The sequence below is a fragment of the Poecilia mexicana genome, unplaced genomic scaffold (assembly GCF_051168715.1).
Source record: "Poecilia mexicana isolate PSO_F unplaced genomic scaffold, ASM5116871v1 scaffold_6, whole genome shotgun sequence".
NCBI classification, from domain to species: Eukaryota; Metazoa; Chordata; class Actinopteri; order Cyprinodontiformes; family Poeciliidae; genus Poecilia; species Poecilia mexicana.
Genome location: NW_028263375.1, coordinates 6,708,797 through 6,725,432, shown reverse-complemented (window position 1 = coordinate 6,725,432; position 16,636 = coordinate 6,708,797). Strand labels below are relative to the sequence as shown.

The 16,636-nt window shown below is 41.0% G+C and overlaps 1 protein-coding gene across 1 annotated transcript in view; it reads right to left on the bottom strand.

Moving 5' to 3' along the window:
• The window catches only part of peds1a (plasmanylethanolamine desaturase 1a), a 34,676-nt gene that overhangs the window by 4,182 nt on the left and 13,858 nt on the right, over positions 1-16,636 (bottom strand). Inside the window, exons 2-5 of the mRNA XM_014993132.2 lie at positions 13,531-13,650; positions 13,361-13,452; positions 5,098-5,242; positions 977-1,189 (exon numbers count right to left, since the gene is read on the bottom strand). Coding sequence (XP_014848618.1) covers positions 977-1,189; positions 5,098-5,242; positions 13,361-13,452; positions 13,531-13,650 — 570 coding nt within the window. The remainder of the gene's footprint in view (positions 1-976; positions 1,190-5,097; positions 5,243-13,360; positions 13,453-13,530; positions 13,651-16,636) is intronic.

The window sequence follows — 16,636 nt, the reverse complement described above, 5'->3', positions numbered from 1 at the left end:
CAGAGAGGAGGTCAGAGCGACCAGCGCGCACTAACAGATGCAGATGTACTGGAGCGCTCGCCGTGCCACCCCCGACAGCTCCGGCTCACATCTGGCGTCCGCTGGGGCGCAGGGTGACGCACGAGGCGAGCCGCTCCCCGAGGATCCCCCCCGCTCTCACCCAGATGCAGGCAGAATACAGAGTGTGGATGTGTGACAGAGGCCTCGGGTCTCCAAAGACCTACACGCACTCTATCACAACATTTGCTTTTAGTTATTTATAAGCCTCCACACACACATGCACACACACAGTCGCCATTTTATGTGAATATGCAGGGAAAGTTAAATTATTCTGGAATCACCGTCTTCTGTTATAACCATCCAAAATGGCCGACTTTGTGTCCTTAATAAGCTTTTAAAGATACGTCTGGGGCCTATACAAAACATGTTCATCACATTTTATTGCACAAAATAATTCTTAGATGATGAGATTTCAGTTTTCTCCTTTCACAATGAGCTGTTTTAGGGAGCCATGTGTCTTTAAATCCAAATAATCTGCTGCTGGCCACGCCCCCCAGCTCAACGTTTAAACTCACACGTGAAAATGGCCACAAAAAGACGCACAATTATACAATCGTGCGTCTTTGAAAAGTAGAAGTGGAGCCACCTGTCTTTTCTAGCAGCCATTGTACAGCGCATACAGCGGTAAAATCAGCTGACCAACCGTGCTGAGTAACTGACCAAATATTATTTAATATTTCAAAATGTTTATTTTTTCTCCAAACCTGAAAAATACTTTAGTTTCCTACTTTTCAACACTAAAAGTTGTGCACAAACCCTGATTCCAGAATGTTCTAGAGTCAATAAATGAGGTCCAAACTGGGTCATCTGCAGAGCCAGGATCCCGGATAAAACAAAATGGCTGAAAACAAAGAGCCAAGGTGTTGCAATGGCCCAGTCAAAGTCCAGACCTCAGCCTGGTTTAGGCGGTGCGTACCTGTGGTGATGCAGTAGTACGTCTCATGCGGTGACACATGGTGGATCCGGTGGTGTTTCCGTGGCAACACCAGGTGCCAGTCCTGCAGCAGAGTGACCCAGCGCGGGAGGCCGAAGTAGGAGTGGCTCCACTTATGGATCTGATTGGTCAGTGTCACAAAAACCGCCAAGGCGAACACGTAGCAGTCCCAGGGGTAGGACGCCGCCAAGGCCTCTGAAATGAGAAGAATAAAGGGTCACTGACTCGTCAAGACAGAAACACGTTGAAAGTTTGCGAAGCAAATACTTTAAAAACTGTAAGTTATTGAAAAACAAAAGATATTAACCCCAGAAGATATGTTTTTATAAAAATTTTACTGGGAATTCTAACAGTTTTAATATCTATGATGAGTCAGATCAACCTTTTGTTTCAGTTTTAGAAACTCAGGCAGCATTTATAAACGTTAAAGGGACATTACACATCTTTGACTCGGGGTTCTTTGGAAAGTTATGACTAGTTGGAGGGTTAGGCTGGACAACAAATCAACAGTATATGTCGTTATAAACACGTGATCCATAGATCAGTAAATAATACGTCTGTAAGCATTTTATACCTTTGCTTTTTATCTATTTATTAATTTTTTCCCCCCTTCCACTTTTTTCAATATTACATGACTCTGTGTTTCTGTTTTTAATTATGTAAAGCACTTTGAAATGCCTTGCTGCTGAAATGTGCTATACAAATAAAATTTGATTGATTGATAAAATGTCACTGAATCGCAAAGCATTCTGGGAGATGAAGGCAGAGGTAAGGCGTTAGCCGCTCAACCTCTTATAGCCAGCTAAGCTCGGTTGGTGGAATCAACAAGCTCACTCACTCTTTGGTTACCTAGCAACTCATTCACTCTTTGGTTACCTAGCAACAACCTGTTAGAGTAACTTGAGCAACAAGCAGGCTGTGGCGCAGGGCATTCTGGGTAAAATCCCCAGTTAATTTTAATAATTTTGTCTTACAGCAACTGAAAACTTTTTAATATTTAAGGATTTTAAAACAGACATGTTGTTGTACATCAGTTCAGATTAAAACTGATGCATTTTTAACCCTTTTGTTGCCTAAAATGCCCTAACAAATGGCATTTTGCCAGTTAACGATTAACTAATATAGTTGACTGTTATTCAGCAATTGATTAATCACCAGATAAATTAAATTTATTTAGAAATCAAACTCCCAAACTCTGGTGAAAGAGTAGAGATGCACAGGATGCAAGTTGTTTGAGGTGAAGTGTGAAAGAAATACAATAAATATGATTTACATGTTTTTATTTAATGAGTTGCTGATGATCCTGAAGATATTTCTGTTCTCTCTAAACTCATCTCTTTGTTTTTGGTTTCTGGTGGAAAGCTACAGGAAAAAAAGTCAAAAGGAAGACTGCATCATTATCGTTCCCTGTAAAATGCTTCGATCCTCCGTATTTCCTCCCCTTTACACACATCCTTCCCATCCAGGGACAGTGTGTGTTTATCCATATTCTGATGCAGGTAAACTGCAGCTCAGCTGAGGGACGGTGAACAGCAGATAAGTGGTTTTCCGACTGTGACAAAGTGGCACCGAAACTGAATTTCACACAGCGAGCGGCGATGCAAAGCTGTGAACCAAAAGTAGGAGTCAGGGAGAAAAACCCCCAAATCCTTCTGAGTGAGAAAATGTTCAAATACGCTTTTATTTTACGGTTTGAGAGACAAAACAGGTTAAAATTAAAAACCTTCAACACTTAATAGATGGCAATTATAACAGTGCAGTTCTCATAAACTTCATTTACTCACTGGGTGCAGATGTAGCTCCTTAAAACAATGTACAACCCTTCAAAATAAATGTTTATTTTAAAATAAGAGCTGTGTATTTCAGGCTACGGTGCAGTAAGAAAACACTACGGTTGATTCTTTTTCTTTGGTTTAAAACGGTTTTAATTTGAAAGGAGGAGGAAAAATTGGGCTTTTCTGCTAGAAACAACCAATCAGATCCTGGAGGAGGGTCTTAGCGCTGTCAATCACCTCAGTGTGGCGCCGCTCACACTCTGCCCATTGCCCTCTGCTATGCTACAGCTGGTTCACCACAACACAGTCTGTCATGAACGCTAAGGCTAGTTAGCATAGCCACCGATAACTGCGGAACAACGGTTTTCCTGTAATGTGAAGTTTTTTTTCTGCCATTAGAAACATTTTGCAGCGAGTACATGAGATTGATTGATAGCACTAAGACCCACCTCCTGGTTGTTTTTGGTTGGTAGCATTAGTAGCTCTCATACTATACTATCAAAACATAGTGAAAGTTTTAACAAATGTGTAAAAAAACAATTTATTTTAATAAATAAGAAATTGCTATTCATACCACAGGTTTAAACTAAATCATGCTTTCTATAACCAACTGTTAGACAAATTATTAATGAATTGGTTCTTTTTGTCGCAGAAATACTCAAAGGAAGACACTGACTGCCAGTAATACTCGGCACAACCACCATCTTTCGCTCTTTCTTCTGGTTTGAATGAAACTGAAACAGCAGGCGGACTGATGAAACTGAGCTCTGGATGATAAAACCAGTCGCTTATTGTTTTTTTCTGCTGATTTAAAAAAGTTAATCAGAATTTAACTGGCATCTTTGCACCAGGTTTCTGTACCCGTTTGATCCAACAGACATGAACTCGCTAACTGTCTTCTGCTGAAACGACTTCCATCCGTCCTCCTCTCAACACGTCTCTGCAGATATAAAAACCACAATCTCTTGACCTCGGTTCAGGAGCGGCCATGACAGCTGGAGACGTCAACTCTCCGAATCGTCCTGCGTCTCCGTCTTTGTGACACGGCAAGGCGTCGACATGACAGGTTTAGATGTCATCTAGCCGCTGCGTGACCCTCGGACGCCCCCGCCCCGTCTCCGCCCTGCGGCTCCAGCGCTTAGCGGTGACCTCTTCGGGAGCGGACATGACAGGCGGACATGTCGCCGCGTCTGCGTCCCCGTTCGGTGACCCCTGACCCCCTGTGGGGGTGGGTGGGACGTCCCCTACAGGTGGACTTCAGCTGTCCTCTCATCCTTCATCGTCCTCACGCTCAGCCTTCATGATGAAGAGCGGCCATTTGTTTTTAGCTCCAGGTCACAAAATCCTCTGTTTCCAGCTTAAAACATATTTTCTGATTTTAATTATTTGGCATAAAATGCAAGAAACTGTAAGTATTTAAAATAATTATTTATTGCAAGTATTTATAGTAATAATTTAGGAAAATAGGAATTACACAAAAAGTATAATTACATTGCTAAAAACATTTATTACCTTTTTAATGTAGTTTAATATTTATACATTACTATTTTGTTTACTTTATTAAAAATATTAATATGAAATAAAAAAGATAAAGACAATTTGAATTAATTATTTTTTGTAAATAATTATAGCAATAATTTAGAAAAAAATTTAATTATATATACAGTGTAATAATACTGATAAACATATTTTTATTTGTAATATTTTGATTATTTCTAGATAAAGTTACAGAACAAATCATGAGAGCAACTTGATGTCCGACGAGGAAATTTATAACTTTCTGCCCATCAATAATCACGCATAAGGAAACCGACCCGTAACCATGGAGACCAGATTGGATCAAATTTCAGACAGAGCCTCGGTTCTGGAGCATTCCTGAACCGACGGTTGCGTCCCGTCTGCTGCTGCCGTTTGCTCGTTTTGCTCAGCCATCATGATTTCTATCTCAGAAACTCTCTTCCAGATGCCAGCAGCAGCTTAACCCCGCAGCGCCACGCGTAGCGCCGCCTTTAACCCGGCTAACTGGTGTCACCGCCCCCGTCCTCCTCCCATCAGCGACCTTTGAGCTGCAGTTGAAGTGCAGACATGACAGGTGGAGATGTCACCTCCTCAATAAGCGCTCTGCCTGCTCCTCCCGCTGCTGCTCCTCCTCCAGGCCCTCCCTTCGGGGTCCGAGCGCTCGACTACCACCGGAGCCACTTCCTGTTTGCCGCTCCGCTCTGACCCTGACAGTCTGGAGAATATCTGACCTTCGGGAGTCCTCAGAGTCACTTCCAAATGCCACGGAGTGCAGCTGGAAGCAGTGGCGGGAACCGAAGCGGTTCGTACCTGGTGTGCATGTGAGGAACCTGTAGGCCATGTGGGCGAGCGGCAGGATGGGGATCATGCAGTTGTCGCCGTTGGTTTCGATGAAGTCGTGCCGAGTGATGGCGGTCGGGTCGATGTGGTGCTCCCGGAACGGCCGGATGAAAGCCTGCAAAGAGAAAACCGTTGTTGTGTTTCTCTTCTGCTTGGACATCAAATCTGCAGTAACGGTAATAAAATATATACTTTTTAACATATCTGTAACCATCACCATGTTTTGACAACTTTATACAAGACTGAGTCTGTGAAAAGATCGATTCCTCCCTGAACTACTTTTGGTGTCTGAAGAAGTGCAAAAACAACCAATGAGAGTCAGGAGGCAGGGCATAGCGCTGTCAATCACCCACATGTATAAGTGCTAAAGGTGTGTTTCCTACATAATTGCTGGGTTTACTGTGAATTCAAAATATTTTCATCTCTTCTGCTATGTTACTGTTGCAAATTTTGCAAAAAATGTAAAAAAGTTGCATATATTTTTGAGAAGGAATAAGCTGCTGAAGACAAGAAGTAACCAAAGTTTACAGTCTAAAAAAGTTTTACTGTGTTAAGTCTAAAAATGCACATCCCACATTTAATAATAAAAAAGGGCAGAAACCAAACTGTTTATACATTTATATTGAGAAAGAAAACATACTTTATGCATAAAAACACCTGTAATTTTCTCACCTTTAGCTTTAGTCATATTTTACAGAAAATGGATAAGAAATTGTGGCGCTACAAACATTTTAGTGACAGATTTCTGTTCATCCCGCGTTGGAAAGGTCTGGTTTTATGGACATGAATCTGCAAAGTAAATTTGCTGTGAAACAAACCACCATGAAACAGCTCTCCGTTATGATTCTGGCCCGTCTGCCTGCTTTGTTTTCCTCCTCAGCTCTCACCTCTCCAATCAAACTCATCTGGTTCTCCTGCATGATGATGCTGCTGCGCCGCAATCAGGCTCATGTCATCCATCCTTCAGCAGTTACATTCAGCACTCGGGCAGGCAGACGGTGCCAGGTTTTTGAAAGCCCTTTGGTGTGAGGAGATATCCAGCGTTGCCTCCTTATTTCGACCACGTTTATTGTCTCTCAGATTTCCCTGCCTTGCCTCGCCCACGTTGGATTCTTCTCTGGCTTCTGGACACGACCCCGTTTCTGCCTCGTCCCTGGATTCGTCTGCCTGATTTTTTCTTCACGTGCCTGACCCGTTGCTGTGTCTTGACCACCGATCCTTACAGAGAACCACTTGAACGTCTTTGCAGACCCCACACATTCTGGACACATACTGTTAAGACTTTTACAGATGTCTGACTTTTGTGTAGAAGCATATTTGACTTTGCTGTGTAAAGTCAAACTGTGCAAATAATTCTGATTCTGATTAAATTACTTTCATGCATTTTGAAGGACTGGATTTATTTACTTGATGAGTCATTTGACATGTTTTGTTTGGGTTGATCAATTAAATATCTCAGCTAACAAACATTCAGCAGGAAGTAAACCCAGCCGACACTCAGTCATTTGCAGCTTTTTGTTGCTTTTCTTTTTCTGGATAATAAACAATAAACTGCAAAGCTAAACAATGCAGATTAAACACACGGAGGAATTCTCACCACACTTAGCAATGCTGAGCATCGAGCTCAACCCCAAAGCACACATCCAACATCCTAATAAAGCCCAGAACAGCAGTCGACCTGCTCAGACACACACACAAAAGCTGAAAAATACCAGCTTCAAAACACACACACACAGGCAGGCGGCTGAAACCCCACCTGCACTGTGCAGAGGCAGACACCTGTCTGTGAGAGCGCGGGGGTCTCAAATGAAAGGCTGAATCAGAATCTCAGAAGCTTAAAAGCGGACAAAGGGAAACACACCCACGAGCACACGCTGGATAAAGGTAATTTATTTCCCCAGGTGGAAGAAAAGGCGACAGAAGCGAAGGTTTGCATGTGTGTGTGTAGGCATGGAAGCATCAGCATGAAAACTCATTATTGTCGGGTTTGCTGCTCGAAACAATCACCGCCGCCGATCTGTGCACGTCATCAATGGGTGCCACTGCAAACTCTGAAGCTATCTGTTGATATCTGCGCAATTAGGTCCCCATCTCCGCCGAATCGGCCCTCTCCGCTCCCTCTCCGCTCCCCGCGGCCCCCAGGCACATGAAAGGCCGGCTAAGCCGTGGAGGTCGTGCCGAGTGGGGCGGCTCCGGCGCTCCCAGTTATAACGGCGGGCTGCCGGTCGCTGCGTGTCCTCTAATCCCACACCGTTTAGCGGCCTGCGTGGCACGACGCCCGTTAATCACCGGCTCACATCGCCCATCGCCCCGGCAACCGGCGCCGTCCCACTGCTCCGACAGACACGCCCCAACACCTCCACTTTTTGTCCTCCTGACATTTATTTCAACAGATTTTTCTCCTCTTTTATTTTTAGGGAAAATTTAAACTTTAAGGGGCCCAAAAAGTGGGTCTGCACTACATGCGACACCTAGGGGTGCTGTGCTAGAGCGGGCGCCAGAATATGGGAAAAAAAATAATTTCTAATAGGCATCTAAAATCTGCTTCTGTGGGTGCTTATATGCACTTTCTTAGGTGCATTTGGATATATTAAAATTTGTGCAACTTTAAGATAAATGGAAACATCAAGTAAGAAAAACTGCGTCAAAATATATTATACATTAAAACATCATCAGAATAAAGAGGAAATTCTGCCTGAGAAGCATAATGAGAAGCTCCACTTTTTGTCCTCCTAAATCTCATTTTATCAGATTTCTTTCTTCCTTTACTTGTATTTTGAGGGGAAATTTCTACTTTGAGGGGTGAAAAAAGTGGCTATGCACTATGTGCACAGAGGCGCTGTGCTAAAGGGGTGCCAGAATATGGTGAAAAAATAACGTCTGCTAGGCATTTAAAATCTGCTTCTGTGCATCTAGTGTGGCAGATATGTACTTCCTGAGGTGTATCTGGATTTATTATAGCACCTCCATGTACCAGAAATTCCTATTTGAGCAATTTCTTTAAATTTCACATCAGTCCAAAAGCTGGAAAAACAGATTCATAAACATGAAACATATCACATCTATAATTTCAGTATGTTTTTGTTAGTTTTATAAAATCAATTTAGTTCCAGCTAGTTCCAGTTTTTCCCATTAATTACCGTTTTTATTTATTTCAGTTAAAGAAAATCTTTTCTCAATTTCATTTCTTATTTCGTTTTAGCATACCAGTTCTTTGTGTCTGTATTCACATTAGAAAGTGAATCCTCCTCGCAGAGAGCTGCAGATGTTTGTTAAAGATGTAAAATAAAAAGGCAGACAGGAAGAAAAGCTGCTTTTAAACAACGAGACGCCGAGCAGACTGGGACGGACGATCTTCAAACACATCCTCCTAAACTGGAAGCACATCTGGCAAATTTCAGAGTGAATCGAGCATCATTGGGAACTAATGAGCGTGACTTTGTCCTCAAAGTAGACTCATTAGAGGACTGCGAAATCCTTGTTGAGTCAATTAAAGCTCAACGACATGAAGACTAAAGAAAATACAGCGTGGCCCGAAGCCTCGCGAAGGAATTGTTCTGAGCACTGCAGGGAGGCTGTGCAGCTCGTCTTAAAACGCGGCTGTAATTCCAGTTCTGTGGAGACAAAAGAAAACCGTTTTATGGGCTGAATTCAAAATAAATCGTTTTATGTTCTGATGATGAATGGGAGAGTTTCCCCTTGTAAGTTTCTTTAAAATCATATCAGATGGTTTTGTTTTCCCCAAACGCTCTTTATTTAATGTGCTCAAGTTTCATTTACCTTCGAACCTCACATGAAAAGTAATTCACACCCCTACGCCGTGTCACTTATTTTATGTTTATTAAATGTTTCAGGTCATCAGTCTGACTAATCTAACCCTATGTTTAAAAGTAAGTGCCCTCTTGTTAAAATATGAATTTACTCTGATTAAATCACCTTTTTTTCAAATTAAAAATACTCAAATCTGATTTCTGCCAGAACTGTAGATCATTAAATAACTTGAACAGATATATGTATTTAAATTGATTAGTTGTAACAATAGACTTCATTTCAGATGATAAACAGTGCAGTAAAATGCTGTAGGCTGTTTAGTTTTTCTAAATTCAAATATAATATTGTTACACGGACGTCGCCATGTTGCTTACTTTGCAATGCAGCCTGGGTACATGACATAAGCTAGGTGCTACAGTGCTAGCAACATCCAGCTAAAACAGTCATTTTTGCACATTGAGGAACGTTCAGCTGCTTCAATATGAACTGGACACAGGAGAAATGATGAAGATGAGGAGGACCAAATGGATGAAGAGGAGGGAGTCAGAGAAAATTATGCTTCTGCTGCTGGAAGATGTTAATCCAGAAGGAAACCATCTGATGCAAAGAGCTCCAGTTTCTACCAATCACAGTTAGGAGGCGGGTCTTAGCGGTGTCAATCACCCAACATCCTCTCTGCTGTGCTGCAGCCAGCAGAACCTGTCATGAAGGCTAAGGCTAGAGAAGGTAGTGAAGGTTTCAACAAATATGTAAAAACATTTTTTAAATAAGTTACTTATTGTAGCTTTAAATATTTGTTTTGATGTCGCTTTAAAACATGTACTTTATAATCTTACAATTGTTTAAATTTCATGTTAGCTCCTGCTTATGGCGTTAGCTCCTGCTTATGGCGTTAGCTCCTGCTTATGGCGTTAGCTCCTGCTTATGGCGTTAGCTCCTGCTAATGGCGTTAGCTCCTGCTTATGGCGTTAGCTCCTGCTTATGGCGTTAGCTCCTGCTTATGGCGTTAGCTCCTGCTTATGGCGTTAGCTCCTGCTTATGGCGTTAGCTCCTGCTTATGGCGTTAGCTCCTGCTTATGGCGTTAGCTCCTGCTAATGACGTTAGCTCCTGCTAATGACGTTAGCTCCTGCTAATGACGTTAGTAAACAGTAGATCAGATATCTGTGGGATGTGTGGGATAAACGATTCCAATCCTGAGAAGAGCCACTTCGTTAAGCAGGCCGCTACACCTGATGGTGTCGTTATTTTTTCACCATTGGCCTTTTTTGCTCCAAAAATACTGCAGAAACACCAAACCTGTGGACTGAGAGTCTGGCCTCGACGTTCTGGGAGCCACATACAGATTCAGCAGTCTGCAGACAGTTGGCATAAACGCTTCTGCACTCTGTGTGTTTCTCAACCTGAGCAACGTCCTCAGAGATGTCCCAACAATTACGGACAACAAAGAGAGCTGGAAGTGAAGTCAGAACGAGCTCATGTAGACACCAGACGTACACACGGCAGCAAACGGAAACAAACAAAGAATGAAAGTGGCTCTATTAGCCTCGGGTGTTCTGCATCCAGTCAGGCTTTGATATTCAAACTAACCTTAAATACAAGCACAAACCTGCTTTATTCTTCTGCTCAGAGCCACCACTGAGGTAACCGCACACACACATCAACGCACACATCAACGCAGCCCGTCTGTTCTCCGCTAACGTCTATTCTTCTTCTTCTTCTTTCCACTAAATGCATTTATTAGGGCTCTCCTACGGCGACGGACACGCCATGTAAATACGCCGCTGTGTCTTCAGCTTCAATAAATGCCACATCATACATGGACATCCTCCGCCCACGCAACGCCCTCGGAAAAAAAAACATGGAAATTACACCAGTCAAACTAAATGTGATGCAGGAGAGAAAAAACTTTTATTGTGAAGAAAAATTAAACATGGAAACATTGGAAACATCAGGCTCTGAATTAAAGTAAAGGATTTAATGTAAAACGCTAAGATGTAGCGTGTAGACGTCTGCTCTAACTCTCCATGTTTATCCACCCTTAAAGTTTAATTTCTGACTTTTTCAGGGGAAGAAAGGGAGCCGTCGGCCATGACGGTCAAACTGAAGGAAAGGAGAGAAAACAAGGAGGGAAGGAGAGAAAACAAGGAGGGAAGGAGGGAAAACAAGGAGGGAAGAAAACAAGGAGGGAAGGAGGGAAAACAAAGAGGGAAGGAGAGAAAACAAGGAAGGAAGAAGAGAAAACAAGGAGGGAAGGAAAAAAATGGAAGTTGGAGACAAAAGTGCAAAGTAAAGAAAGAAACAAGGGAGATAAAATGAAAGTTTGAAAAAGGACAAAAGAAAGAAAAAGAGAACAAACAAACGGATGAAAAAAAAAGACTGCACGTTAGAAATGATGAAAGGAAGACAGAAGGAAAGAAAGAAAGGATAAAAGAAAGGACAAGAGAGAACGCAAGAGGAGGAATGAATGAAAAAAGAAGGAATAACAAATGAATGTAATAAAAGAAAGGTTAAAAGGGAGAGCTAGATAAAAGAAATAGAGGACAAAACAAAAATAGAGAAAGAAATAAAGAACAGAAGATAGATGGCAAAAAAGAAAAAGAACAGAAGAGAAAAATGAAGACAAATGAAAGCAAAAAAGAAATGAAAGGACAAAATAAAAAGTAAAGAAAGAATGAAAAAGTAAAAGGGAACACCTAAGGAAGGAATAAATGATGGAGAAAAATAAGAAACGCAAAAGAAAGAATAAAGGAAGGATAAAACAGGAGGAGGTAAAATACGAGGATACAGGAAAAAGGAAGGTAGGACAGAAAAGGAAAGAATGAAGGAGAATAGAAAGGAGAGAAAGGAAGGGGAGAAAAGAGGGATCAACAGTAAGAAAGTAAGGAGAGAAGGACAAAAGGAAGGAAGCAAAGAAGAAACTGAGGAAGGGATGAATAATGAATCAGGATCGTCAAAAACGGAGGATTTGTTCAAAATCTCGACTGAAAGCAGAAAAATCTGAAATCCTGCAGACAGACGAGTAACAAACATAACAACGAGCTTTCACACGACGCTTTGCATGTTTCATAAATTTTAATCAAATTCTGACTAATATCAACTCATTACTAATCATGCATTGATAATATATGTGAACACAAACGGTAGCCGCTCTAATTGGCGTACACGAGCTCTAAAAATGCACATTAGTTTTAACATTTCAACAAATTATTTCACTATGAATAAAACATAAATGTAAGAGACATTCAGACACACAAACCGTGAAAATCTGATGGTATTAATCAAAACAAACGACCTGCTTACTGCACCTGATCACTGATTTTAAGTGGATGAAATGAGGATGAACTTTAATCTAATTGGCTTTGTTGGAAAATGTGTTTTAAAGTGCGAAGTAGGTGCAGCCATCTTTAACCAACAGCAGATTATGACAACCAACAAGCAATAAATCAATTAATTGTATGATTAATTAAAATGAGAGTGATAATTTCCGTTTGGACAACAATCGTCTTTAATATCGTTGAAAAGTCGCCATTTTGAAGTGCGATGTAGTTAGTTTACACTTCCTGCCTCTTTTGCCTGTTTTCCCTGTCAAAGCTGAATTATTGTTACTTTTTGAAATGCAATTTTGGCTACAGAGACTTCATAATTCACTTTATGAAGTCTCTGTATTTTATTATTATTAATAATAATAATAAAAAATGTGAATAATTTTATTTACTTTGGATATTAAAAAGGTTTCCGGCTCCAGTGTAAAATATTCTTTAGAAATGAAAGTTTTTTTGATGTTTGAGTGGGTAGAATGATAATAAAAGTAATAATAATTATTATATTAGTTGAATATGGTCTCAAAATAACAGTATTATCATGCATAGCAATGATTTCTGAGGCAATTTATTGTCCAGCAAAATGTATTAATGTTAGGCCGAGTCCCAGGCCTAACATTGAACGCCTTCGTTTCGGAATAAAACAGAAACCTTCCACGTTGAATAACAATGTAAACGAACCCTAATAACCGAAACTGAAGAGGTTCAGGCCTGAAGAACTGAAAGCTTAGAGACAAACAGTTACTTTTTTATGGGAAAGACCTACTAAAAACAAAGCAAGTAATAATTGTTCTATCATTTGTTTAAATTAAAGAGGTGCAAACCTATAAGAATGAAGTTTTCAAATAAAAAGTTTTTCAGAGAATCATAAATAAAAATGACTTCTGCGGGAGAAAAATTACAACAATGCTCTTAACACCACCTTTCTCTCGATTATTTAAAATAATTTATTTTACTTTTCTTAATGGTCATGAGATCGACCTGCCAGTAATTTACATTTCGGGAAATGGAGTCAGTAGAGCCAGCAGCTGCATTTCTATTGGCCATTAAAACTCGATGTAAAGGAGCTTCTTTAACATGGTTTCTGTTTATTAAAGAGAATCAAGTGTTTTCTTTGTAAAGTTCAGTTTTTTCTGCTCACCTTCCCAACAACAGGAATTTCCACGGATCCCCAGGTGTCGGCTCCCCAATGGACAATCCCCGAGGCAAAATCCGCCGTCACTATTCCCAAAACTGGAGTAGAGGAAAAAGTATGTCATGAAAAAAATATGAATAAAAAGGACAAAAAGAAAAGTCTGATTGTTCTCTTACCAATGCCGAGGATGATCTTATAGATGTGAACGGTGGAGAAGTGCAGGAGGAGGAAGAAGAAGTTGATGATGAAGAGGAAGAGGCACAGAATCACACAAACCCACTCCTGAAATCGTTTACCTGCAAAGGAAACAGGCATTTATCTCTCCAAGCACGAGAAAAACAGGTCAGAATGAAGAAAAAAGAAGTGAAAAGGGTGTGATGGCAAAGTTTCTGCAGGTTTCACCAACTCAGATTAAGACCCACAGTAATGAACAAACATCGTCCAGCCAACTGGCGTTAAATTTGAACTTACCCATGACATGACATGCTAAAAAGCTACTTAGCTAGCTATGCTAGCAGCTGCTTAGTGGGATCAATGAAGTTGTTTTTTTTAAAGTCACAGAACACAATGAAGCTCTCTGAGTGCAACGCCAACTTTTGATTGACAGAAAAGAAAATAACTTGCTTTTTTACATAAACTTAAGACATTTAAAGATTAATTTAGAAACATGAATTTAAGAGTTTTAAAGACTTTAAAGATGCAGGGACACCCTGGCTGAACAAGGTGAGGTCCCTGCTCCCATCAGGAGAACAAGTTGCTCCTTACTGGAGGTTAAAGGATCACTCAGCAGCGATCAGTCCGAGTGTGTGTGTGCGCCAGTGTTAATATGTAATCATTCACAGGAAGACAAATGTACTCGAGGCAGTGGGGTCACGACCTCTGTGATACGAAACACTGGCGCTCAGGCCACACAGAGTCCGCTTCAGGTGGGAGGCCGGTCTCTGCGGGAACGATCCGAACTCAGAGGTCAGCATCTCGGGGAGCGGCGGTCGAACTGAAACTAACTCCAAACTCCGGATTCAGCAGGAAAACCGGCGAGCGATGGGAGGGTCAGAGAGAGAACCCTCCTGCTGCACGCCGCAGCACATCAGAGCTGTTGAATTATTGAGATTTCACTCTGCTGCTCGTCTAATTTTCCTGGAAACTTCTGGACTGACTGAACTGTAACTTTACTTTCTCAGTTTCGTTGTTTTTTGTTGTTTCGGTGTTTCCAGAAGCTGGACATTCGACATTTCAACTACTTACAAAAATAAAAAACAGCAACTACGTTCATCCGCTTTTCTTTGTCTTCAACAATCTAACGTGTCTGAAACTTTAATGTGTTCAGATCCTAACGTATCTCACAGCATTAGCAGCCTATAAGAAATTCATGACTTTTTTTTCCTAATAAAGCACTCGGGCCTGCAAAGGTTTGCGTCTGCAGACCTGAGCAACTATGAATATGAAGCTGCGACTCAGGAGGTCAGAGGAGGTTTGGAATATATGATTATGGATATTTTACAACTCATCAAAGTCGACCTTTCACCCGAGACAGACAGACGTGAATGGAAGTTAAGCTCCTCTCCGAGTTTTAGGTTCGCCTGTTTCAATCTGTCACTAAGTTCGTTTAGTTGTTGCACCTTTTATTTTGTCCTCAGTTTTTCAAATTTTCAGCTGAAAGTTGGGAAATGTTTAACATCTGTGAGTCATTTTGGTCTTCATGCTGGAACTTGCTGCTGCACGGACACTTCAGATAAAATTTATTTTAAAAAAAATGTTATGTTGCGATCAGATCTGGGCGAGAAATCAGCTGCATTGATTAATCAAACGTTCTGTTTGTGAAGATTACATTTTTGTGAAATTGTTTTTTTTTCTCATTTTTTTCCTTGGGTTTGCATAATTCAGAGTAGCGCCAGCCCCCCCAGGATCTACTGTCTTTCATTCACACCAGCCTAGTTTAGTCCTCTTTAATCCAATTCCGTTTGCCCAGAAAGTTCGGTTCATTTGGTGAGGTGTGAATGTGAAACCAAACTCTGATGTGAACCAACAAAGTGAACTCTGGTCCACTGACAAAACTGTGTTTTGGTTTGAATGCATATGAAAGCCAAGCAGACTGGAGACCGCTCCAAAAACAGGAAGTGGACCATTTTGGTTCCAGTCGAACCGAGTCCACAGAACTTTTCAGTTCGTATTGAGCTGGACTTTGAATTCACATCGAATCCTAACCCCATCCTAAAAGCAAGTTTTTGAAAATATTTTCTGTAATTTTCAATCTTTATTAAAGAAGAAAAAAATGATCAGAAATCAGATTTGGTGTGAAAAAGGAATAGTAGATTTTATTTTTATGCCACATCGCCGAGCCCTAACTGAGACTCTTTAGAGTCTGAATAACCTTCTTGGTGTCGTTTTCCTTTTCAGGTTTCTTCATTAAAACAAGAAACTTATTTCACAGCAGTGAACATTTTATTGTTCAGGTTAACATCCGGGTCAATCATCTCAATGTCCCTTAACGTAAGTTTCTACTAATGAAGAAACCTAAAATGGAGAAAAACAGCAATAAGTTTCTTTAATAATGTTCCACTAGTGGAATATTTCACTTACAATAAGAGTTATTAAAATTACTAGAAACTAATACTTTTTTAAATTGACATTAAGTAATTAGTAACTCAATGCAAGCTCTTAAATTTTGCTTAAGTTACTTGTAAGTTAGTTTTGTGTAATTTAAAGTACACCAAGATATTTGCACTAAAAACAGATAAAAATAATTGTCTAGTGAGTTAAATGAATCGTTAAAATAAACGTTTCAATAATATTTAAAATTATTAAGTTACATCTGCAATAATTGTAATAAAAGCAGTAATGAGTTGCAGACATTTTTAATAAATAAAGATGCAAGTCTCCCGTGCTCCCCTGTAAATCTGGGCCACTGTGTGTGTCTGGACTTCAGGAAAACACATGTAGCTTTGTTGTTTCAAGATTTGTGCGACATCTTTTCCTCCCCAATCCGCCTGAAGGGGTCACTGCAGGAAAATTCTCTCCCACCTCCTCCAAGTATGACTGCCTCTGCGCACAGATCGACCGCCAACACGCACACACACGCACACACACACGCACGCACCCAGGCGCTCCATCTCTGTCACACACTCACATACCCATGGTGCGGGGCACGGGAGCAGCGGGGCGGCTGTCAGGTGATGTGCGTCAGTCCTTGGATCCTCCGGCTCCCTGGTGAGGAGCAGGAAACTAGGACAGGCCTCCACAGAGCGCACACACTCACGCACAAACACACGCATAAGCCCGCGT